Below are 25807 nucleotides of genomic sequence, written 5' to 3' on the forward strand. Positions count from 1 at the left end.
AATATCTCTTTGGTCAGTTGGGGTCAGCTGTCCTGGCTTGGTCCCCTCCCAGCCTTTAGCCACATCCAGCCCTCTTGTTTTTGGGGCAGACTGAGAAACACAGAAGGCCTTGAGGCTGTGCCAGCACTGCTCAGCAACAACAAAAATGTCAGCATGTTCTCAAAGCTGTTTTGGCCACCAAGTAAAGCACAGCACAGCAGGGAAGGAGTGTTGATCTGCTGGAGGGTAGGAAGGCCATACAGAGGGATCTGGACAAGCTGGATTGATGGGTTGAGGCCAGTTGTCTGAGTCTCAACAAGGCCAAGTCCCGGGTCCTGGAGGAGGTTTAGATTGGATATTAGGAAAAAACTCTTCTTGGAAACGGTTGTCGGGCATTGGAACAGGCTGCCCAGGGAAGTCACGAGGTCACCATCCCTGTAGGTGTTTAAAAGGAGTTTAGATGAGGTTCTTAATGGAGATGGTTTAGTGCTTGAGTCAGATTATGGTTAGACTCGATGATCCTGAGGGTCTCTTTCCACTGAAACGATTCTATGATTCCGTGATATCAACTGGATAATTCTTCTATCACTTCTTCTCAGTGCTCTTCATGTACCTGCCTCTTTGCCTACAGTGCTGAAACTTTTCTAATTAAGCACAGAAGTCTTGAATACTAGATGTAAATGATGGAAGCAACATGTCTTTATCAGTCTTGTCTGACACCTGCCAGTCCAGGCAAACACCTCAGGTATACTGGGGCCTCTCGAGGTTTGCATTGGATGCTTATAGTGAGACCATGGAGCTCAGCCCGAAAACCTGAGAACTCCCCTCAAAACCAAATCAAACCAAAAACAACAACAAGAACAAAAAACCCCACACTCTTTTTTTCTCAGATGAAATGATTCAATATTTCCAATAAAATGTCTGTGGAATTTCTATACTGCAAAAATATTAATTTTCAGAATGTGTATGTACTGTGGGAATTGAAACATTGACCTTTCCCTGTGCTTGCATTGCCACAATTCTGTCTATCATGCTGTGTATTTAATCCCCCTGAACATCCAGGAGTTTCTACCTGTCCTTAATCATCTCAGCATGTCTGAAGTCATCTCTTCAGAAGCCTGTCTGGACATTTGCACTTTCCATTGCTCCCCAGAGGTTCTTCCTCCTCTCACTCTTTGCTCGTTCAGAGCCTCTCAGCTCTCTCCCTGCTTTGAGCTTCAGGCAGGTAACGTCTTTCAGCAGTTGCTCTCATACTCCCTATAGGCGACTCAATTATGGCAATGGACCTCACTGGAAACTACTTAATTTAACCATAGAACTGAGAAACATCATTAAGTTCTATTGTGTTTTCTTTTTTTTCTCCTTTCTTTGTTTCCTCTGATTAAAAATTCCCCCGGTGCCTGTTTAATCTGGTTCTCTAAGGAAACATGAACTAATTCCTGCAAACAAGCTGTAACAATCAGGTGCAAACTTCCGTGCAGAATCTGATGTAAAGAAATGTGATGCAAATCCCAGCGGGCCAATGAGCAAAACAGGGAGTTTGGGGAGCTGATTAGAGATTTCCTGCTAACAATTTGAGTAGAGAAACAGTCTTCACAGGAACTGCTCTGTTTCTGTTGACACCTTTTAGGTCTCCTCCTCTGCCTCTTTTTTCCTTTTTTTTTGTCTTGTTCCTCCACCTATTCTGTCTTCCAAAACCTTTCCAAGGGGAAGATTCCTTGAATCACAGACTAACTCAGGTTTGAACATCCTCTTGTCTCACTGTCCTGCTCAGGGCAGGGTGAACCAGGTGAGGTTGTCCAGGGCCTCTGCCCAGCTTTGCACCATCCACAAAGGAGCTGAAGGTTCACTCCGTCACCTCATTCAGGGGGAGAATAAAGACATTCACCAGTGCTGGCCCAAGTGCTGGTCCCTGAGGGATTCCACTGGTAACTGACTGCAGGGGGGGCTTTGTACCACTGGTGACATTTGGGCTTCATCATCCAGCCAGCTTCCCACCCAGCATCCACTTCTTGAGCCCACAGAGAACCAATCGCATTATAAGGACACCATGGGAAACCATGTCTGACACCTTGTGAAATTCTATGTGCACAACATGCCTTTCTTTCCCTGCCCATTTGGGTTCAGCAATCCCTTTCTTGTTTTCCAAGTGCCTGGACATGGCTGCAGAAGGACTTGTCCCACTCCCTTCCCATGGAAGGACACAGGCTGACCAGCCGGTAATTCTCACAGTTCTCATTCTTGCCCTTCTTGAAGACAGGTTTGACAACTGCCTTTTCCAAGGACCTCAGAACCCCTCTGATTGCTCTGGCAGGTTTCAGACCACAATTCAGACTCACAGGTAAGGATGACATAGCAGACAGGAGCACATGAGATTGATCTGCCTGGGCCAGTGGGGTTTGTTCCTGGAGTGACACACAGAAATGTCAGGTTCTGTCAGGTGTCCACATCTGAGCCGGCCTCGTGGGCTCCTTATGCACCCAGGGATGTTCAGAGACAGAGTCTGTCCCTTTCACACACAGAGGCAGGAGTCACAGTGTCCATCTGGCCTCCTGTTGCCACTCCCAAAGGACAGGAGGCACCTCAGCCCTGTGGTGCGTCACCCTGCTCTGCACTCATCTGAGATGTCCCACGTCATGAGGAATGGACACAGGGACATTGGTTAAAGGAAGCACAACCGGTGCTGCATTTAGGCAGTTTCCATGGGATGTTACTCCCAACGAGAAACAACCTCAAGACCCTGTCTGTCCTACAGGCCAAAATGGAACCCACAGGAATAGCTCGTGGCGTTTCTGCTGACTTGGGTTCATCTCACCTCTCATGCATGATGTGCATGCTCACATCTCATCCGTATGATGCAACATGAACAGCTGAAATACTCATTCAGTGTCCCTCCATGGAGGGACAAAGAACCTCTCTGAGCTGGGGAGAGAAGAAATGCTTGTTGTGAGGGGCCAGTCCATGACGATGCCCTGGGGCAGCTTCCACGGGGTGTCCAGTGCACAGGGGCACAGCCCAGGCCCTGCTCTGCTGGTCCTGCAGGTCTCTGGCAGGAGGCCTGGCTGTGAGAGGACACTGCTGTGTGCCCAGCCCTGCACACACACACTGTTTATCTCTACACTGCTGTTTCAACCTGCAGGCTGCTTTCTTGTGCATGTCCTGAAGACAAACTTGAAGAAGACCTAAGCCTTCAGGCACTGCCCTATGAACATCACTTTCCTTTATAGAAGTAGTGTTATGGAGGCCAGCTCTGTCACAGCAGTGCCCATTGCCTGTCCCTGCCTGCGCTCACAGGACTGACACACAGCAGGACGGTGACCAGGCTGCCAGAGCACTCAGGCCTTGCACCAACACAAGGGATGAGAAGGAGAGTGTGGGAGTGGAATGAGAACAGCTCTGGAAGGCCAAGCGCTGGTGCTCCCTGGCAGTGCTGCCAGGCTGGACTCTTTTCCCCTCCTCCCATGCACACAGGAACTATCCCTGCAGCTCCAAGAAGCCTTGCAGGAAGGATATAGTGAAAAACACATCACTATGGGACCCTTTTTTTTGTTTAAAAACACACAGATCATGGCTCCTCATTTACATAGCCAGTGGTTATAAAAGAAAAGCAGAAAGTGATTTAGAAAGGGGATGACGTTATCACAATAAGGAAAACATCAATAACAACAGAAAATACAGATGAGAGACTGGACCTGTAACTAGTTACATTAAAACTGCTATGTAGTAGCAGATGGGTAGTTTCTTGCTTCAGAAAACACTAAGTTATGAGTTTCCTCAGGGCATCCTTGAGCTCCTGGTTCCTCATGCTGTAGATGAGGGGGTTCACTGCTGGAGGAACCACCGAGTATAGAACGGCCATCACCAGGTCCATGGATGGGGAAGAGATGGAGGGGGGCTTCAGGTAGGCAAACACGGCAGTGATGACAAACAGGGAGACCACGGCCAGGTGAGGGAGGCACGTGGCAAAGGCTTTGTGCCGTCCCTGCTCAGAGGGGATCCTCAGCACGGCCCTCAAGATCTGCTCATAGGATACCACAATGAACACAAAACACCCAAATGATAAACAGACAGTAACCAAAATAAGCCCAGCTTCCCTAAAGTAGGACTGTGAGCAGGAGAGCTTGAGGATCTGGGGGATTTCACAGAAGAACTGGTCCAGGGCATTGCCCTTGCAGAGTGGCTGTGAAAATGTACTGGCCGTGTGCAGCAGAGCACTGAGAAACCCAGTGGCCCAGGTGGCTGCTGCCATGTGGACACAAGCTCTGCTGCCCAGGAGGGTCCCGTAGTGCAGGGGTTTGCAGATGGCAACGTAGCAGTCGTAGAACATGACTTTGAGGAGAGAAAACTCTGCTGTAGCAGACAAAAAATAAAAAAAGACCTGGGCAGCACATCCTGAGTAGGAGATGGCCCTTGTGTCCCAGAGGGGCAGATCTGCAAACTCTGTGCCATCCCAGAGGTGCAGATGTGATGGAGAGAGCAGGACACGACCCCTCACTGAGAGAAGCAAAGGACTCTGGCAGGAGAGTGCGGACCCCAAGGAAAGGCTCAGCACTCCTGGCATCCTACAGCAGAGCTGGGCCTTTCTGGGTCAGCTGGTGAGCCCAGCAGGACAGGCAGAGCAGAGTCAGGGCTCCTGGAGATGGGATGTGCTAAAGGGACAGTCCGATCATTGCCCAGCAGACAACCCCCAGCAGCCACCTGCAGAGCAGGAGCAGAAGAGCTCCTGACCAGCCCCTGCTCTGCTGCCTGGAGCTGTCCCTGCCGGCAGCTGTGTCTCTGTGCCCAGGTCTCCTCCTGTCAGTGTCACAGACCCCATCCCAGCCGCTGTGTGCTCAGCTCTGCCCTGCAGACCCCTCCCAGCAGCCGGCACTGCCCAGGGGCAGCTCTGTGTGGGCCGGCTCTGATGGGAACATCAGACCAACAATAACGAGCATGCAAAAGTCATGCTGATGATGTCTGGAAGCCAGGGTGTGTCCATTTCTGATACTCACAGGTTTATTCACTGCCAAGAGCCACAGATTTGGAATTTCAGTGCATCCTCCTGAACTGAGACGTTAATTATTGTGTCCCATTGGCCACATAGACAATCTAGAGTATGAGACCAATAGAACAGGATCCTTAGTTTTCACAGAGCCCCTGTCTTGCTGTGCCTTTCCAAAAGCCTCCTGAGAATGTCCTAAAGTGATCTGGAGCTATGAGCAGCCACTTCCCAAGCAGAACCCACTCCATACCTAGACCCTGCCCAGCCAGAGGTTGCTCCTTCCACCCACAGCTTCTCCCCACAGCCCCGTGGGGATCTCCCCAGGCAGGCTGAGCGCTGACCCTGGCAGGCGGCAGAGTCCCTGCCCCGGCACAGCCCTGGGGTGCAGGGACCCTGCTCTGCAGGACAGCCCTGGGCACCCCTGGGTGCTCACCCACCTTCACAGCTGTTCAACATTGCCTGACAAGAGCCCCCTCCTTACAGATCCCTCAAGCTGTGCCTGTGCTAACTTAGAGGAGATGCCTCCAGGAGCTGCAGCTGCATTGCCCTGCACCCAGAGACTTACCATGGCAAGGGCTGCAAAGATTTCTCCTCCAGTGAGCTCTCAGTCATCCTCCCCACCCTGACCACCTTTCATCTCCCTCTGCCTTGCTCGTCTCCCTGACATCCCCAGGCAGAGCCCTCAGCCCTGCTGCGCTTTGCAGAGGAGCTGCTCCTGGGCAGAGCTGTCTCTCTGCAGCGCTGCCGCTTGCCATGAGCTCCCTCTGTCCCAGGAGCCCAGCCCAGCTCAGCAGCACAGGAGCAGCCCAAGGCGCTTTAATGACCCCTCTGGTGGGTTTGCTGCTGAGTCCATGAACCTCAGTCTCTGAGATGCAGTAGAACAAACCTCTCAAGAAGTCAAAAGTCAGATTCAAACTCCAAAGTTTCTTGTAATGTTAATGGGTCCCACTGAGGAACACTACTGAGGAACTGACCCCAGGGTCTGGTTAGAGAAGAAAACTGGAGGCAGAGATGACAGGTCAGGACAAGCAAGGTGAAGGTCTCTCTGATGCTGAATAAACCTGGATGTGTTTCATTAATCAAAGGGCCAAGCACTGACCCCCAGCCCTGGGAAGGCAGATCCTGTCCCTCCCACGTTGCCCAGGGCCCTTCCTGGGACAGTGTGATGTGGGGCTGTGCAAGGCCAAGGGCAGGACTATGGTCCCACACCTCCCAGGTTCCTGGCTGGGGACAAGGAGGCCATGAGGCCCCTGTGCTGTAAGGACAAGGTGTCTCCTCACAGGCAGCAGAGCAGGAGACAACAGCCACAGCCAAGCGGAGAAGGAGCTCATGTCTGTTGGGGCTTTCAGCCTCTTTACATCCCTTGGTCATCTCCACGACAGCCTGTCCTATGCTGTGGCATCCCCTGCACCTCTTTCCCTGCAGGCTGGAGACATCCCCCCTGCTGCCCACCTTGCTCTTGTCTGAGCATCTTCCTTCCTTTGCTGATCTCTCTCCATCCTCCCCAGCTGTTCCTTGAAGCACAAAGCCTTGGGCTGATGCAGACTCCCTCTGGGTGACCTGCTCCACCGCAGCACTGCCCTTCCACTCACATTCCTTCCTGCTCATGTCCAGCCTGGACCTCCCCAGCTGCACTTTGTGCCATTCATTCTTTCACAAGCTCTTTCCCACTATGAAGAAAACCTCCACCATCTCGGAAACCACCCTTCCAGCACTCTCAGGCTACTCCTACACTGCTGCAGCCTCCCCAGCGCTGCTGGGCCAGAGCAGCCCAGGTCCCTCAGCATCCCACACCATGTGCACAAGGTCCTGACCCCTGCCTTGGCACAGCCCTGCACTCTCCAGTTCCTCCCTGCTTCTCCAAACTGGGAGCCGCACACTGGCACACACCCGTGTGTGTGGGGTCACACCAGTGCTGAACCGAATGGGATGAGAACTCCAGGTGTCTGGGTCCCCACGCTCCTCCTCATGCAGCCCCGTGTGCAGCTGCCTTGTTCATGGTGAGCGTGCAGCACGGGCTTGTGTGGCGGCCCTTGTAGTGCCCAGGCCCTTCTCCTCAGGGTCCCTGCTCAGCGTGTCAGGTCCTGCTCTGTCCTGATGGATGGGGTTATTCTCCTGGCCCGGTACAGCACTGGCCACATCTCCTTTTAAAACTTCAGAGATTCCTGATGGGGGAACCCCAAAGTTTCTCCAGGTCTGGACTCTCCCTGGGCTGCTGCAGCCGCAGTCCCTCCAATTCCAGTCAGGGCAGGGACCGCTCGCCCGGGGAGCCCCCGGTGCCCCCTAAAGAAAAGGGGCCTCAGCCTCCAGGACTCTCCTGAGCCCAGAAAGAGGCCACTAAAATGGCAGCAGTAGCAGGGTTCCATCCAGAGTTTATTCAAGGAAAAGGAAATAATTTCCAATTTCCCTAGCACAGTCTTTCAGTGCTGCTTTCTCCTCCTTATCCTGGTGCCTCTCCCTGACTGCTGTGCCCCACTTTCGGTGGCACCAGATTGTTGGGGGCATGGCCATGTGCCCCCACAGGCTTTGTCATTGGTGCCCTCACTCACAAGAGAAAACCCATCTGGTCACTCCCCACATAAAGGAGCTCCATACATCCCAGCAACTTCTTCACTCTGAGGGAATCCCACTGCTGACCCTTCCAGCCCGTCTCTCCTGAAAAGCCTGTACCCAGCCATTGCAGCACCCCAAGCTGTGTGACTTGTCCCACCACGCCTGGCGGTGACTCCATGGGTGTCAAACAGCACAGGCTGCAGCTTGTCCTGGCTGTGCCCTTGGCTCAGGGCATCAGTGCACAGTTGGGCTGTGGCACCTCAGCTGTAGCACCCGGCCAAGCTCTGAGAGTCTTAGGGAAATCTGGTTGGTCTCAAGAATCCAGGTCCCCATGTGTGCAAAGGTTTGACTTCAGAGCAGAGCAATGTCACAGTGGTGGGCAGATGGAAAGTTAGGGCTGAAACTGGGCAACAGGAGAGTGAGCAAGCCCTGCTGTCCCCAAGGCCAGAGAGAAACAGGGCTGGCAATGACAGACCTGGAAGGAAACGTGTGTTTTGTCAGTGGCGTCTCTGCTGCCCCTGAGGTACTTGGGCAGACGTGTCACTGATCTCTAGGAATGACAAGGTGCTGCTGACAGGCCCAATGTGACAGTGGTTTGTCTGTTCCTTGATTGTGTTATCAAGGGGGTGAGAACAGGGTGGTGAAAAGAAAAAAAGGAGATTTGGAAGTGCAGCTATAGGCAAGGACACCGCGGTGTGAAGCGCTTCCTATTCATGGGCTGCCCTACATCTACTGGATAGAGAAGGGACAGATCTTGCGATGCTTCAGAGGTGGGAATGAGTTTCTTGCACAAAGGCACCGAATCTGTCTGCAGTGCTGTCTGGGGTGTCTGTCCCACACTCGCTGTGGATGGGGATGGCTGCCCTGGACAGGACCATCGCTGTCCCTGCCCAGTGCATGTAGGGGTGTGCGAGAGCCTTGGCACCTCACGTAACACTGCAGGCCTGTAACTGGCATTAAAGGGAATAACCGCCCTGAATTTGATTTGTCAATAGAATTATAGAATAATTTCAGCTGGAAGAGACCCTCAGGATCATCGAGTCTAATCACAACCTAACCTAACTCTGGCACTAAACCATGTCCCTAAGAAACCCAATTAAATGTCTTCTAAACACCTCCAGGAATGGTGACTCCACCACTTCCCTGGGCAGCCTGTTCCACTGCTTCACAACTTTTTCCATGAAGAAATGCCTCCTAATATGCAGTTTGAACCTTCCCTGGCACAACTTGAGACCATTTCCTCTCGTCCTATCACTTGCTGCTTGGGAGAAGAGACCAACACCCACCGCGCTACAACCTCCTGTCAGGTAGTTGTAGAGACCGATAAGGTCTCCCCTCAGTCTCTTTTTTTCCAGGCTAAACAGCCTCAGGTCCCTCGGCTGCTCCTCATAACACTTGTGCTCCAGGCCTGTCACGGTCCATTCGGTGATGGCCTCGTGATGCTTCATTTACCTTGATCTTGAAGCGCAAAATTAAGGCAATCAAAAAGCCAAGAGGTTGTAATTCAATCATCAATATTTCTTTATTTATTTTGCCCGTAAAGCAGCATGTGATAGAGAGAGTGGAGAAAAAGGAAAGAAAAGAAAGGGGGAAAAAAGGGTTGGCAACCACTACGAGATCCAAAGGCATCCCTATGGTCTCGGGTGTCGTGAGAAGAGTCCTGCCGGTTCTCCGTTGTGATCCGTGATCCTTTGGTGGGGAGAGCTCAGCGATGTCCCGTCGGGAATCGTCTTTCATGCTTCTTCACCCCGCTTCGCTCCCATGGATTGAGGCCAATCTCTGCCTTTGTTTCGCAATCCAGGCTGAACTGCGCAGGCCTGAAGAGTCCCCGCTTCGCTTGCCAGAACCCGTCTGTGCCTGCATCGCCTCGGTTCAGGGGTCTCTTACTGGTCCCTTGGGTGACCTCAAGACCTTTGGAGAGCCTCTGTGCATGCTCTTCTTCACTGGCCTTAGTAGCAGGGAGGAGGTGGGGGCAAGTTTGGCTGAGGCAGCAGGTGAAAATCCATCTTCTGCACAGCAGCTATAGTCCCCAGGTGGGAGAGACCTGTAGAACACCATTCCTTTTAGGAGGTGGGGGCAAGTCTGGCTGCGGCAGCAGGTGGAATCCGTACAGCAGCCATTGTTACCTGTAGCCCAAGGGTAAGAGAGACCTGTATAACAGAACCTTTTTCGTCAGGGCTCTCTCCAAGTCGTTGTCCAATTCTTTCTATCAGGGCATCTGTTCTCCAAGTCCCTGATGGTGATGTTCGGGCAAGTACCGTTCTTCGGACCGACTCTTACACCTTCCAATCCCTGATTTCTGTGATTCTGTGAGATGGAGGGGCCAGGAGAGGGAGATGTGAGGAGATGGATGGATGAGGAGATAGACACACCAAGAGAGGGAGGGTCGGGTGGGTGGGGAGTGAGGAGCTCGGGATGGACAGATGGACAGAGACACGAGGTGATGGAGACACCAGGAGATGGAGATGGAGGGACCAGGAGGTGGGTGAGAAGATGGGGATGGACAGATGGACAGATGAGGGTGGAGACACCAGGAGATGGAGACAGAGGGTCAGGTGTGTGGTGGGATGAGGAGATGGAGGGATGGCCATGTGGAGGGACGGATGGATGGACAGATGGATGATGGACAAGTAGACACCGTCCAACTAGATGCCTCCTGCTGGGCCCTCTGCTCACTCACACGTCTTGTTGGGTGACATCAACTTCCTGGTGGCCCCAAAATGGATCCAGATGAACTTCCCTGGGAGAGCAGCAGTGGCCACTGCCCCTGGCAGGCCCCACCCACAGACCCCACCCCACCCCCTCCACTCACCTATCAGGAGGAGTTGACGGGAGATGTTAGGGTCTTGTGTTTTCCATCCTCCAGATGAGGTTGGATGAAGTTGGGGAGATGTTTGGGGGTCTCAGTTGAGGTTCAACATCGTCCAGGTGGGTCAAAGTTGAGGAGATCTTGGAGTCTTGGAGTTCAACATTGTCAGCGTGAGGTGGGACAACATTGGGGGAGATGGTTCATGTCTTGGGTTCTCCATCCTTCCGGGGGAAGAGGGATGAAGTTGGGGAGATGTTTGCGTGTCTTGGTTGGGGTTCAACATCCTCCGGGTGGGACAACACTGAGGGAGATGTTGGGGGTCTTGGAGTTCTCCACCGGCTAGATGAGGAGAGATGAAGTTGGGGGAGATGGTTGGGTCTTGGGTACTCCATTCCTCAGGTGGGACAACACTGCGGGAGATGTTTTGGAGTCCTGGGTTCTCCACATTCCAGATGAGGTAGGACAAAATTGGCAAAGATGTTTGGAGTCTTGGTTGGGGTTCAACATCCTCCAGGTGAAGAAGGCATGAAGTTGGGGAGGTGTTTGGGGTCTTGGGGTTCAATATCCTCCAGATGGGACAAAATTGGGTGAGATGTTGGGGTTCAACATCCTCTGGATGACGTGGGACAACACTGCGGGAGATGATTGGTGTCTTGGGGTTCTCCACCCTCTAGATGAGGTGGGACAATGTTGGAGAGATGTTTGGGGTCTTGGTTGGGGTTCAACATCCTCCATATGATGGGGGGTGAAGTTGGGGAGATAGCTGGGGTCTTGAGATTCTCCACCCTCTAGATGAGGTGGGACGAAGTGTCCAGGAATAGGACATCCTGAGTCTTGATGGCTTCACAGGGTCCAGGGATGTGACATCTTGGCCTGGGTGGCCCAAAGTGTCCGGGGATGGGATATTCTAGGTCTCGTTGGCCTAAGGGGTCCAGGGGTGGGACATCCTGCTCTGCGTAGCCCAGAGGATACAGGGATGGGAAATTTTGGCTCTTGATGGCCCAAGGAGGCTGGAGATGGGACAATTTGAGTCCAGGGATGAGATATCCTGGGTCTGGGTGGCCCAGGTGGTCCAGGGATGGGACATCTTGGTCTTGGTGTCCCAAGATGGTTGGACATGGGACATCCTGATCTCGGTAGTCGAAGGGGTCCAGAGATGGGACATCCTGGGTCTTGTGGCCTCACAGCATCCAGGGATGGGACATCCTGGCCTGGGTGGTCCGTGGGTTGGGGCATTTAACATCTTGATGGCTCAAGATGGCTGCAAATGGGACATCTTGAGTACAGAGAAGGGATGTCCTTGGTCTTATTGTCCCCAAAGTGTCCAAGGATGGGACATCTTGGGTATTGGTGGTCTAAGGGGTCCCGGTTTAGAACATTTTCAGTATTGATGGCCCAACGTGTCCAGATATGGGACATTTTATATCCTGGTGGCCTAAGGGTTTCAGGGATGGCACATCTTGCACTGAGTGGCCCAAGGTATCCAGGGATGGGAAATTTTGGCTCTTGATGGCTCAAGGGCGCTGCAGATGGGACATTTTGGGTCCAGAGATGGCACAACCTTGGTCTTGGTGGAGCAAGGGGGCTGGAGATTGGACATTCTGCATCTTGGTGGCCCAGAGTGTCCAGCGATGGGAGATCTTCGGTGCAAGGATAGGACATCTTGGCCCGGGAGCTCCAGGGCTCCAAGGGTTTGGACATCCTGGGTCTTGGTGGCCCAAAGAGTCCAGGAATGGGACATCTTCGCTCCAGGAATGGGACATCTTGGTCTCGGTGGCCCAAGGGGTCCAGTGATGCGACATCTTGGTCTTGGTGGACCAAGATGCCTGGAGATGGGACATTTTGGGTCTTGGTGGCTTAAAAGTTCCAGAGATGGGACATCCTGCATCTTGGTGGCCCAAAGTGTCCAGGGATGGGACATTTTGGGTCCAGAGATGGGACATCTTGGATCTAGGGATGGGACATCTTGGTCTCAGTGGCCCAAAGTTTCCAGTGATGGGGCATTGGAGCTCCGAGATGGGTCATTTTGGTTCACAGTGGTCCAAGGAGTCCAAAGATGGGACATCTTGGTCTTGGTTTCCCAAGATGGCTGTACATGGGACATTCTGGTCTTGGTAGCCGAAGGGGTCTGGAGATATGACATCCTGGGTCCTGGTGGCCTCACAGTGTCCAGGGATGGGACATCTATGCCTGGGTGTCCCAAAGGATGGGACGTTTTAGGTCTTGGTGGCCAAATGTGTCCAGGGATGGGACATCTGGGGTCTGGGATTGGACATTTTATATCTTGGTGGCCTAAGGTTTCCAGAAAAGGGACATCCTGGGTCTTGGTGATTCAAAGTGTCCAGGGAATTGGCATCTTGGCCTGGGTGGTCCATGGATTGGGGCATCTTAGGTATTGGTGGCTCAAAGGGGCTGGAGATGGGACATATTGTGTCCAGAGATGGGACATCCTGGGTCTTGTTGGCCCAAAGTGTCCAGGGATGAGACATCTTGGTCTCTTTGGCCTAAGGGGTCCAGCGATGGGACCTCTTTGCTCTGGTTGGCCCAAATGTCCAGGGATGGGACATCTGGGGTCTGGGATGAGACACCCTTGCTCTCTGTGGCCCAAGTGGTCCAGAGATAGGACATTTTTGGTCTTGGTGGTCTGAGGGGTCCAGAGATGGGACATTTTAGGTCTTGATCACCCAAAGTCTCCAGGGATGGTACATCCGGGGTCTGGGATTGGACATTTTATGTCTTTGTGGCCAAAGTTGTCCAGAGATGGGAAATCTTGGTCTGGGTGGTCCAAGGGGGCTGGAGATGGGACATCTTAGGACTTGGTGTCCCCAAAGGGTCTAGGGATGAGACATCCAGGGTCTTGGTGTCCTCACAGTGTTCAGGGATGGGACACCTTGGCCTGGGTGCTCCAAGGGGTCCAAAGCTTGGGTCATTTAAGGTCTTGGTGGCCCAAGATGGCTGCAGATGAGACATCTTGGGTCCTGAGATGGGACAACCTGGGTCTTGGTGGCCCCAAACTGTCCAGGGATGGGACATCTTGGCCTGGGTGTTCCAAAGAGTCCAGGTATGGTACATTTTAGGTCTTGGTGGCCCAAGGTGTTCAGGGATGGGACATCTTGCCCTGGGTGTTCCAAGGATGGGACATTTTGGGTCTGATTGGCCCAAAGTGTCCAGGGATGGGGCATCTGTAGTCTGGGATGGGGCATCCTGGGTTTTGGTGGCTCAGTGGGTCCAGGAAAGGAACATTTTAGGTCTTTTGGTGGCCTAAGGGGTCCCAAGATGGGACATCTTGGCCTGGATGGCTCAAGGGGACTGGAGATGGAACATCTTACAACCTGGTGTCCCCAAAGGGTGCAGGGTGAGACTTCTTGGGTCTTCATGGCCTCACAGTGTCTAGGGTTGGGACATCTTGGCCTGGATGGTCCAAGGGGGCTGGAGATGGGACATCTTGGATCCAGGGATGGGACATCCTGCGTCTTGGTGGCCCAAAGTCTCCAGGCATGAGACATCTTTGATCCAGGGATGGGACATTTTAGGTCTTGGTGGCCCAAAGTGTCCAGGAATGGGTCATCCTGGGTCTCGGAGGCTTCATGGGGTCCAGAGATGGGATATCTGGGCCTGGGTGGCCTAAAGTGTCTAGGGATGGGACATCTTGGATCCAGGGATGGGACATTTTAGGTCTTGGTCCCAAAGTCTCTAGGGATGGGATATCCGGTGTCTGGCATGGGACATTCTGGCTCTCGGTTGCCCAAGCAGTCCAGGGATGTGACATTTTAGGTCTTGGTGACCTAATGGGTCCAGGGACAGGAAATTTTACCCTGAGTGGCCCAAGGTGTGCAGGGATGGGAAATTTTGGCTCTTATTGGCCTCACAGTTTCAGGGATGGGACATAGCAGCAGCAAGAGCGGCTCTGGTAGCGGCGCCGGCTACGGCAGCATGTCCGGCTGCGGCCACATCTTTTCTTTCACCAGGACCAGGTCACGGTGGAGTGGCCACCTCCCTGTCCTGCCAGAGGATGCAGCTCTGCACCCCTTGTCCCGCTTTTAAAGGAGTGCCTGGGTGGGGCCCTTTGTGACATCACCAGTGACATCACAATGCCCCACTGTGGCAGTTGCACATCCCCCTGAGATCCAGAGGCTTCAATAGGGCAGTCAATGGCTCCTTAGCACCTTTTGTGCCCCGCTGTGCCTGTCCCCACGTACACACCAGGGTGGTACCAAGGTGCTGACAGTCACATCCTCCCCTGCCCCGGGCAGGGTGACTTCACCTGCACCAGCTGGGGGGCAGGAGGGGTGGGACCCTCAGTCAGTTGACAGGGTCATCAGCAAAGGAGGTGCCGAGAGAGACTGAGAAGCTTCTGGACTATGTTGTAATGCCCACAGCCTGTCACGTCCTGCCCTCAGGTACAAGTGCGGAATGGAGGGAATGCAGGTTCTAGTTTTCCTGTTTCTGGGAGAGACTTTCATGCTCGGTGGAGGAGGGAGCTGAAGGTATAACGGGTAGGACTTCTTTCATGCTCTGTGAATGTTCTTTTGGATTACGCCACCTTGATACCAGTTCACTCAGTTTATCAAGGGGTAAGCCCTTTATTATATCTCTGGGAACTCCCTTTTTAATTCCTAAAAACCACCATTGTTGTCGGATCTTAGGTTTTTCTCCCTTTCCTCTTTTAATATGCGGATGCTGCCTTCTCGCAGCACTGGTAGCAGCAGCAGTACCAGTAGAAAGGGGCAGATTCTTTCCTTCAATATGATGGATTGCTCTTGACCTTTCATCTAGGATTTTTACAGGGCCATACTTCCTATTATATAATGTATCAATTCTTGTACTACTTCCCCCCACGTCCACACCTTTTTAGTATTTAGTTGGTTGGGGGAAGTTTGGGGCAGGGGTAAAGAGTGAATCAATGGTAGTGTCAGGTCCACCTCTCTGGCTCCCACTTCTGGTACCCTGGCTTCTAATCAAACCTTCCAACCTACTGGGCTCATCAATGCGATTGTCCTTTGAAGGTTTAAGTGATCCCTGAAGTCCCCTTATCAAGGGAGTCATCATGTCAGGACTCACTGGCAGCATCATTGAGGATTCGCATTTGGGAATCAATTTTCTTTCATGTACCATTTGCAAGCAGGCTGCTTTGTGTGCACTTTCTAGCAATTGATCAGGTGTGCCAGTGATTGCCAGGGGCTCTCCCCTATCTAAAGGGCTTAGCCCTCCAGCCCAATAAGCAGCTCGCTGGGTTAGGGACCATGAGGCACGTCTGTCACCAGTTGTTAAGAAAACTCCATGCCCCTACTAACCATTAGCTTCCTGTTCACTTAACTGAATTTGGTCTCCCCCAGTTAGGGATATGTGCCACACGTGCTCCGTTTCAGATTCTTTAGGGGAGGCGCCCATACTCTCTCTTTAGCTTGGCCAGCTCGGTGGCAGTGTAAGGTGTTTGCTTAGTTGTAATATAAGGGTCAGTATCCTCTTCATTTGCATGAAAATATTCTGTTTTCACTAAGGGTCTCACGTGTGGGTATTCCTCATCACTTTGCTAAAAGTGTGTAGAGCGAGTCTCGATCTTTCCCTAACCAAAAATCTTGATTATCAACCTTTTCAGTCATTCTTTTTATGAAGGGGCCAAACCCACTTCGGTAAGGCACAACTTAGTTATACGAAAGCACAGCAACTGCTGTGTCACCCTTCTCTTTCCCGAGTGGTTGGAGGGGACAAAAATCTGCTACGGGAAGGCTCAACTTAGTTACGCAAACACACAGGATTGCCCCTTCACTCTCCCTAGCGGACAATTCTCATCAACATGAGAACAACACCCATTTTTGCACTTTGAGATCCCAGAGACAGAGCCCTCAACTCAAGTTTGGAGCGCTCAACACCAAGGCGTGTGTGGCGTGCGGGAAATCTGAATCGCCCCCCTTGTTTTCTGGACACCTCTCACCTTATTGGTTAGGGCAACTTGTGGCTGGAGTGAAACTTTCTTCTCCTATTACAGACCACACAGTACCTGCACTCCTCTGTTTTCTCAGAATCCTGTCCGTGACACCAATTTAATGTCACAGTCCATTCAGTGATGGACTCATGATAGTTCATTTACCTTGATCTCGAAGCACAAAATTAAGGCAACCAAAATGCCAAGGGGTTACAATTCAGTCAAACAGTGTTAACTTTATTATTTTGCACGTAAAGCGGCATGCAATAGAGAAAGTGGAGAAAAGGGAAAGAGAAAAAAAAGGGGAAAAGAGGATTAGCTACCACCACGAGTTCCAAAGGCGTCCCTATGGTCTCAGGTCCCAAAAGCAGGATCCTGCCGGTCCTCCGTCATGATCCATGATCCTTTGGTGTGGACATCTCAATGATGTCCAGTTGGGAATCATCTTTTACGCTTCTTCACCCCTCCTCTCTCCCGTTGATTGAGGCCAATCACCGCCTTTGTTTCGCAATCCAGGCTGAACTGCGCAGGCCCGAAGAGTCCCCTCTTCACTTGCCAGAACCCGTCTGCGCCTGCGTCACCTCGGTTCAAGGGTCTCTTACTGGTCCGCTGGGTGACCTCTAGACCTTCGTCAAGCCTCTGCGCATGCTCTGCTTCGCTGGCCTTAGTAGCAGGGAGGAGGTGGGGGCAAGTTTGGCTGAGGCAGCAGGTGAAATCATCTTCTGGACAGCAGCTATTGTTACCTGTAGCCCCAGGTCAGAGAGACCTGTACAACACAATTCTTTTCCTCAGGCCTCTCTCCAAGTCCTTGTAAAGTTCTTTCTATCAGGGCATCTGTTCTCCAAGTCCCTGATGGCGATGTTCAGGCAAATACTGTTCTTCAGACCGACTCTTACAGGAGGTCATGGAGAACACACAGCCAGGCTCTTCACCATGGTGTGTGGTAGAAGCACAGAAGAGAATGGGTGGAAGGTGAGAGAGGTTCAGCCAGGACATAAGGAAAAGCTTTTTCCCCAGGAGCTCAGCCAAGTGCTGTCTCAGGTCACCCAGAGAGGCTGCACAGGCTCTGTCTTTGCAAGTTTTCAATCTCTGATTGAATCAAGGTTGAACATCTTGGTCTGACCCAGTTTGTGACAGGTTGGACTGCAGACTCCTGAGGTCCCTTCAACCTCGGGTCTCTTACGGTCCCATTGTGATGTTGGGCTCTGTTTCTAACTGGAGCAGAGCAGACGATTATGGGCCATGAGTCCACCTGTGCTGTAGGTGACCATCTAAACCAACATCTCAACCAGTGAACCAGCCAACACCTCAGTGTGACACTCTGGGCAAAGTGTGAGGAGTCCTGGGCAGGGAAGGTTTAGAGGGCATGGGGTGCTATGCAAGACACAAAATGATCTTGTCTTAATGCCTGCGGGCCCATCAGATGTCAGTTAATGTCAATGAAAATTAAAATAAGAAGAACTGAAGACAAAGATCAAAAGCAAAGGAAGGTGTCAAAATACTTCCCTTTATTTTTCTTTTTTTCTTTTTTTTTTTTTTTTAAGTCTTTGTGGGGGGATTTCTTTTCTTTGAAAAGGAAAGAGTTTTCCAGAACTGGGAATGGATTTAGGACACAAACGTCTTCAGCTCCAGGGACACAGACACCTGGTGCCAGTGTAGATGCCCCGGGAACCCCTGCCCAGGCTCCCCCTGCATCGCAAGGTGCTCTGGTCTCCCCAGGTCCTCTGTGATAGATGCCAGTCCCAGGCCAGCACCTCAGGTGCACTGGGGCCCCTCAAATGGCCCTGGCTGTTTATGGTGAGACAACTGATGACTGATGTCTGCCTGGAAAGGTGCACTTCGTTGTTGTGGTTGTTTTGTGGTTTGGTTTGGGGTTTTGTTTTTGTTTTTTGTTTGTTTTGTTTGTTTGTTTCTGGGGTTTTTTGCTTATTTTTAACATATTAAAACAAAAATCCAAAACAAACAAAAAAACCCCCACCAGAAACACAAAAAAATGCTAAAAAGTGAATTACCAGGAAGTGTACTAAGAGTACGAAAACAAATATTGGTCTTCCCCTGTACTTCTATTACCAACACTCTTTTATTTCATCTCCCTCGTCATTCAGGAGTTTCCATCTCTCCTGATTAAATGTCCATGTCAAAGGACAACTTTCCAGCAGACTGTCTGGACGTTTGCCCTTCCCAGTGCTCTCAGGTTTCCTCCTCCACTTGCTCTTTGGTCATTCAGTTGCCTCTCAACTCTCTGGTTTCTGCTTTGAGCTTCAGGGAGTTACAAACTTGCCCCATTCTTCAGAAGTCTAATTAACATGGTAGTTAACGTGTTAATTGTGTTTATACCTATCCTTTCCTATCTCTCTGTCTAAAACAGTTCTTGTGTGGATGTCCCGTGTGGATGGTGGACCTCATTAGATCCAGCTCACACACACAGTTGAGGAAAGTGGTTTAGTGTTTATGAAATTGTGTAGTGTTTACACAGGAGAGCAGGTGGGAGCTGGTGTGCAGGAGCTGCAGCATCCACCTGCAGAGCTCAGTGCAGAAGTCTGATGTGAGGAAAAGTGATGCCAGTCCCAGGTGGCCAAGGAGGGAACGGGCAGACTGGGGGTGGGCGGTGAGGAGCAAGGGTGTCCATACAGTGTCCAGCCTCAAGGGACTGTTCTCCTGCCTGTCCAGATGGCTTCAGGAGACCCTCTGGATCAATGTCCATTGCAGAATGCTGCTGTCACTTCTTCTACACACTGAAAAATGACAGAAAATACCCTTGAAAGAAAAAACCCTCCTTTATGAAATCTTCTTTGAAATATTCATCAGTAAGTGTCCCATTGAAACCTCTCCAGTTAGTTCTACAAGTCTTGAAGACTGGAAGAAAATTACAGAAACATCACTCGTTAGAGATTTCTGTGTTTTAATGAGCCCCATGGCGTATTTGGTGCTGAGTCCATGAACCTCAGATCCCAAGGACAGACTGAAGAATCTCCTCAAGAAGCCCAAGTCAGAAGCAAAGCCCAAAGTACCTTGAAGCATTAATGGGCCCCACTGAGGGCTGTTACTGACAAAGCCTCCCCAGGGACTCGTTAGAGCCGATAATTGGAGGCAGTGATTGCATCAGGCAAAGGCAAAGTGCGGCAGCTCTGATGCTGAGAAAACCCTTGGTTTGTTTGATGAAGGACAATGGCCAAGCCCTGACCCCCTGCCCCTGGGAAGGGAGATCCTGTCCCTCACGTGTGTCTCAGGGCTCTTCCTGGGGATGTGGGGATGATGCCCAGTGCAGGACAATGGTGTGACACTCCCTGGGGGGTGCAAGGAGGCAATGGGGTGCCATGGCCATGACAACCATGTGTCTCCTCTTACGCCTCGCTGTCAGGGACATCAGCCATAGCCAAGGGGACAAAGACATTGTGACTTCCAGGGACATGCAGCCTTGCCAGCGCCCTTGGCCATCTCCACCACGGTCCATCCTACACTGTCCCAGGCCTGTGGCTGTTTCCCCACAGGCTGCAGACACCCCATGCGCTTCCCCACCTTGTTCTCACCCCAGTGTGTCCCCACCTGTGCTGCTGTCTCTCCATCCTCACCCGCTGTTCCTTGAAACACAAAGCCATGGCTGATCCAGAGTCCTTCTGAATGACCTTAGCACTGTGCTCAGAATGACATTTCTTTGTCCTGAGGTCCACTCTGGACCTCCAGAGCTGCAGTTTCTGACGGTTTTCCTTTCTCATGTTGTTTCCCTCTACCAAAAAAAAAAAAAAAAACCAAAAAAGTGCCATCATCTTGGAAAGTGATTTTCAAGATTTCTGAAGCTACTAGTACTCTTTCTTGTCGTGGTTTTACCACAGCCACCAACTAAGACCATGAGAGCTGCTCACATCCTGCTCCCGGTCTCCAAGTGGGATAAGGGAGAGAACTGAAGGGGAAGGGAGAAACCTGTGGGTTTAGAAAAAAAAAAAATAAGACAATAAAAATAATACACTACTACTACTAATATACTAGAATATACATAAAGTAAAATATATGATACTCAGTGCAATCCCTTACATAACTCCAGTTGTGCCAAACAGACAGCCCAAGAGAAGGGAGCGCCCTGGTCCTGAACAGCCGATCCCAGCAAGAGAAAGTAAAAGTGCGAAAGGCCCAAGGGCCAACTGCAAAATGGCAGAACGGCAAAAGGCCAGACTGACATCGAACTCCTGACAGAATGAAACTTCTGAATGGAACTAACCAAACTAGCCAGAAAACCCAAAGTAACGGATGTAACGAGCCCTAAAAGCCGGCTCCAGCTTTAGACTGAGCATGACACTAATCACAGGGAATATTTCATTGATCAGCCTGCATGTCAACCCACGTGCTGTCCTGTCTGTGTCCCCTCCTGCCAATTTGCATCTGCAGCTGGATGGCCAAAGAAGTCCTTGGTTTCCCTGACAACAGCCAAGATATCAGTGAGTTCTGACATACCTTTCATACCAAATGGCAAACACTGTAAAGCTGCTAAAAGAAAAAATTAAATCTATCCCAGGGAAGAAACAGTGTTATTATTCTCATAGCAAATCTAAACAAAAGACTGTAGTAGCTATGAAGGAGAGAGATTCAAAATGCATGAAGAAAATTAACTCAATCTCAGTAAAAACAGCACGTTTCCTCAGCCTCCACTTCACCAGGCTAAAGAAGTTTGGGTCTCTCAACATCTCCACACATGACCCAGACTGTCTCTGGCCACACAACAGCTCCTCCCCGTTCCTCCAGAGTGGGGAACCTCCCACTGGGACACCCCGCTCCAGATGTGACCACACCAGTGCGGAGTCAAGATGGACAATAACTGCCCTTGGCTGGGTGGCCACGCTCCTCCCAGTGCAGCCCAATGTGCTCATGGGCATATTCCTGTTTAGCACCCCTGAGAACTGACTGAACAGCCAGGCTCAGAGGGTTGTGACCAGCGGCACAAAGCCCAGCAGGAGGTACCATGAGAAGCACTGAAGGACACTGTACTACCCAACATCTCCTCCCCACAGGTGTCTCTTGGGTCCCTGGAACCACCTCAGTGACGAGGAGGAGAGCACTGCCTGTATGGGGTGGAGGAGATGGGGTCTGGAATGAGGGTCCTGGGGCAGTTTCTCCTGGTTGTTCATGCAGCAACAAGCTGGGCTGGATATTTGGAGAGAGGAACTCCTCCTAAGGGCCTCCAATGGGCTTGGGGATGGTCTACAGTTTCCTGCATGCTGCCTTTTCTGGTGGAGATCAGAGGCTGCCAGCCCTTTAGAGGACCCAGGACAGGCCTTGTCCTTCCTCTGGTCACAGCTGGACCCCAGTTCTCCAGCTCGGCCCCAGCTCAGGAGCCTTGTCTAGGGGTGACTTTTGGGGTAAGGTTGACAAGAGTGGTGCATAAGTTTGTCTTAAGGACATGTGATGAGCACCAGGACTGAAGTACCAGAGCAAAATGATGTGGCTTCTGGGCGAATACTTTCTTCGGTGCAAATCCTGAAACAGAGTCCCAGACTTGCTTTCCATGCCACCCTTCACGAGCGATGATGCACTAAGAGATGGCAAGTGGGGGACACCAATCCTTCTCCAGCTACTTCCCGGGCCTGGTGAAGCACCAGGACAGCAAGGACTTCTGGCCCTGCACCCTGAACTCTGGGTATAATCTTGGGGGAGCTGAACACCAGCATTTTTCTCTCCAAGGCAATTTCCAGCCCCGGTCAGCTCCTGTGTGATCTCCCCCATCCCTCCTCTGATCTGGTCTGGTGCTCCTGGCCCCTTCCCTGTGCTCCCCACAGGGCCCCAACCTGGCACTGATGCTCTACAGAGCAGGTTGGCTGCAGGACCATGGGGTGACTCCACACTGGTTGTGCTGCTCAGTGAGGGACACAGATGCAACTGCATGGGCTGCACTGTCACTGAGCTCTTTCCCGGGGGTCTAAAGCTCCGGAATGGGTTCAGAGCATTTCTTGGGACTCACTGGGTTTTCCACTCATTTCAGTTCAGCAATCCCTTCCTTGCCCTTCAGGTGCCTGGAGACTGGTGCAGGAAGACGCGGCCTGTGCCTTTCCCAGGGATGGAGGTAGGCTGACCAGCCCGTAATTCGTCAGATTCTCCTTCCTGCCCTTCTTGAAGATGGGTTTGACATCCTCGTTTCCCCAGGACCTCAGAACTTCTCTGATTCTGCTGTCACTTTTGAAAGCACAATCCGGAATCATGGGCAAGGGTGATGTAGCAGACAGGAGCACTTGCAATGAGCCTGTCCCAGCAGCTGAGATGAATCTCACTGGGCCAGTGGGGTTTGTTCCTGGAGTCACACACAGAAATGCCAGGGTTCAAACAGGCATCCGTGTCTGAGCTGGTCTCAGGACTGCTTATGCACCCAGGGATGTTCAGAGACAGAGTCTGTCCCTTTTACACACAGAGGCAGGAGTCACAGTGTCCCTCTGGCCTCCTGTTGCCACTCCCAAAGGGACGGGAGACACCTCAGCCCTGTGGTGTGTCACCCTGCTCTGCACTCATCTGAGATGTCCCACGTCATGAGGAATGGACACGGGGACCTCAGTTCAAGGAAGAAGATCGCAGTGCTGCATTCAGGTGAATTTCCATGGGGTGTTCCTCCCAACATCAAGTGACCTCAAGACCTTGTCTGTGCCACAGACCTTAATGGAAAAACAAGGAATAATTGATGGTGTTTGTGATCACTCGCGTGCATGTCACCTCACGTACATGATGTGTGTGCCTACATCTCATCTGTACAAAGCCAACATGGACTGCTGAACAACTCATTCAGTGTCCCACCAAGGAGGGAAGAGCAACCCCTGTGAGCTGGGGTGAGAGGACAGGGCTGGAAATGTTGGTTGTGAGGGGCCAGTCCATGACGATGTCCTGGGGCAGCTTCCGTGGGGTGTCCAGTGCACAGGGGCACAGCCCAGCCCCTGCTCTGCTGGTCCTGCAGGTCTCTGGCAGGAGGCCTGGCTGTGAGAGGACACTGCTGTGTGCCCAGCCCTGCACACACACGCTGTGCAGCTGTGCCCTGGTGTTTTGATCTTCAGGCCACATTCTCAGAAGGTTCTTGAGAAAAAGTTTGAATGAAGACCTAAGCCTTTCACCTTTCTTTCTGGAAAGGCCGTTCTGAGGCCAGCTCTGTCACAGCAGTGCCCATGGCCTGTCCCTGCCTGCGCTCACAGGACTGACACACAGCAGGACGGTGACCAGGCTGCCAGAGCACTCAGGCCTTGCACCAACACAAGGGATGAGAAGGAGAGTGTGGGAGTGGAACGAGAACAGCTCTGGAAGGCCAAGCGCTGCTGCTCCCTGGCAGGGCTGCCAAGCGAGAGCTCTTTCCCCTTCCACCCATGCACACAGGAACTGTCCCTGCAGCTTGAAAAAGGTCTTGGAGTTCGGATGTCAGCAGAAAACAGTTTGCTGGAGAGCCCTTTATTTTGCTTAAACACAGGGAGCATGATTCCTCATGGACACAGACACTCAGTGAGAAAAGAAAAGCAGGCAGTGAACTAAAAATGGAATTACAGTATTATCATAAGAGAAAAACACAACTAGAGACAAAAACTACTGCACACAGGATGAACCTGCAATGAGTTAGACTATAACTCGTATGTAGAAGAAGACAGAGACAGTTTATAGCTTCGGAAGAAATCCAGTCATCAGTTTCCACAGGGCATCCTTGAGCTCCTGGTTCCTCATGCTGTAGATGAGGGGGTTCACTGCTGGAGGCACCACTGAGTACAGAACGGCCATCACCAGGTCCATGGATGGGGACAAGATGGAGGGGGGTTTCACATAGGCAAACATGGCAGTGCTGACAAACAGGGAGACCACGGCCAGGTGAGGGAGGCACGTGGCAAAGGCTTTGTGCCGTCCCTGCTCAGAGGGGATCCTCAGCACGGCCCTGAAGATCTGCACATAGGACAGCACAATGAACTCAAAACAACCAAATGCTACTAAAACACTAACCACAAGAAGCCCAGCTTCCATAAGGTAGGAGTGTGAGCAGGACAGCTTGAGGATCTGAGGGATTTCACAGAAGAACTGGTCCAGGGCATTGCCCTTGCACAGTGGCAGTGAAAATGTATTGGCCGTGTGCAGCAGAGCACTGAGAAACCCAGTGGCCCAGGCAGCTGCTGCCATGTGGACACAAGCTCTGCTGCCCAGGAGGGTCCCGTAGTGCAGGGGTTTGCAGATGGCAACGTAGCGGTCATAGGACATGATGGTGAGTATATAATACTCTGCTTCCATCAAGAATGTAAACAAAAAGAGCTGTACAGCACATCCTGCATAGGAGATGGCCCTTGTGTCCCAGAGGGAGTTGGCCATGGATTTGGGGACGGTGATGGAGATGGAGCCCAGGTCGAGGAGGGCGAGGTTGAGGAGGAAGAAGTACATGGGGGTGTGGAGGTGCTGGTCACAGGCTATGGTGGTGATGATGAGGCCGTTGCCCAGGAGGGCAGCCAGGTAGATGCCCAGGAAGAGCCAGAAGTGCAAGAGCTGCAGCTCCCGTGTGTCTGTGAACGCCAGGAGGAGGAACTGGGTGATGGAGCTGCTGTTGGACATTCGCTGCCTGTGGGCATGAGGACCTGTGCAAGGAGGAAAAGACAGTGACAGTTTAGATGAGACTTCTCTGGGAAAAACCAAAGCCATTTCACATATGCCTTCCCCCTGCTCCACACCCCCTTGTCGTTTTCCAGACCTTCCTTCAGGTCCGTGGCTGAGCCCTGGGTGGTGCTGGCTGGAGGTGCCGTGAGGAGCAGGGCCTGTGCCCGCTGGCTGCCCAGGAGTCAGCCCTGCTCTGCAGCAGGGGTCATGGAACGGGGGGCAGGGGACGGACCAGGGGTTCAAAGTTGTCATCTGAAACTGCTGCTGGTGAAAAAGGGCCTGTGAGCATCTGCATAGTGACAGAGAATGAAACAGGATGGTAAAATGAAATTTGAAAGGTTTGGTTTTTTTACAGCTTCACAGAATCATAGAATGTTAGGGATTGGATGGGACTTCGAAAGATCATCTAGTCCAATCCTGCGACTCCCCTGGAGAGTGTTCTTGCATGTTCAGAAAGTCTCATCATTTATGCTGCAGGGAGAAGAGAGCAAGCCCTGCGAGACCAGAGGATGCCTGTGGGTCAGTGCAGAGTGAGGGCAGCTGCTCTGTCCCTCTGTCTTGCTCCAGCTGCCCTGGGCTGGCACCTTTCTGAGATGGAGGCTGATCACACTGCCATGTTACCCTGAAAAGCCACCAGGACTGCTGAGAGCAGAGGTTTGCAGGCTGCAAAAAAGGACAGGTCAGACTAAGTCAGATGTGTCCAGCCAAGGTGATGCTGCTGCTGTCCATGGGCAGAGGGGTGGTGAAGGGATGTTACAAGGCCTCTGGCAGATCGGCTGATCACTCAGACTTGCAGTTCAGGAGTCTCAGTGACTTGTTAAAACTGGAGAGCTCCTTTTTCATTTATCCTGTCCTCCATCCCCCCACTCCCCAAGTCTTGGAATAGGAAACTGAAAGGACAGACTTGGGAAAACTCCTTATCTTTGTAGTAATACCTGTATAGATCTTCTCCTAGAAACCTCCTATTGGAAGA

The 25807-nt window shown here is 51.9% G+C and overlaps 1 protein-coding gene across 1 annotated transcript; it reads right to left on the minus strand.

Moving 5' to 3' along the window:
• Positions 1–17667: 17667 nt before the first annotated feature.
• On the minus strand, positions 17668–24792 carry LOC135999484 (olfactory receptor 14J1-like). Its single transcript, XM_065653052.1, has 2 exons — positions 23887–24792; positions 17668–17673 (listed from the first exon to the last, which is right to left on the minus strand). Exons 1-2 carry the CDS (start codon positions 24790–24792, stop codon positions 17668–17670), a joined length of 912 nt encoding a protein of 303 aa, XP_065509124.1.
• Between the last annotated feature and the right edge of the window lie 1015 nt (positions 24793–25807).

Source organism: Caloenas nicobarica, chromosome 28, assembly GCF_036013445.1.
Source record: "Caloenas nicobarica isolate bCalNic1 chromosome 28, bCalNic1.hap1, whole genome shotgun sequence".
Taxonomy (NCBI): Eukaryota; Metazoa; Chordata; class Aves; order Columbiformes; family Columbidae; genus Caloenas; species Caloenas nicobarica.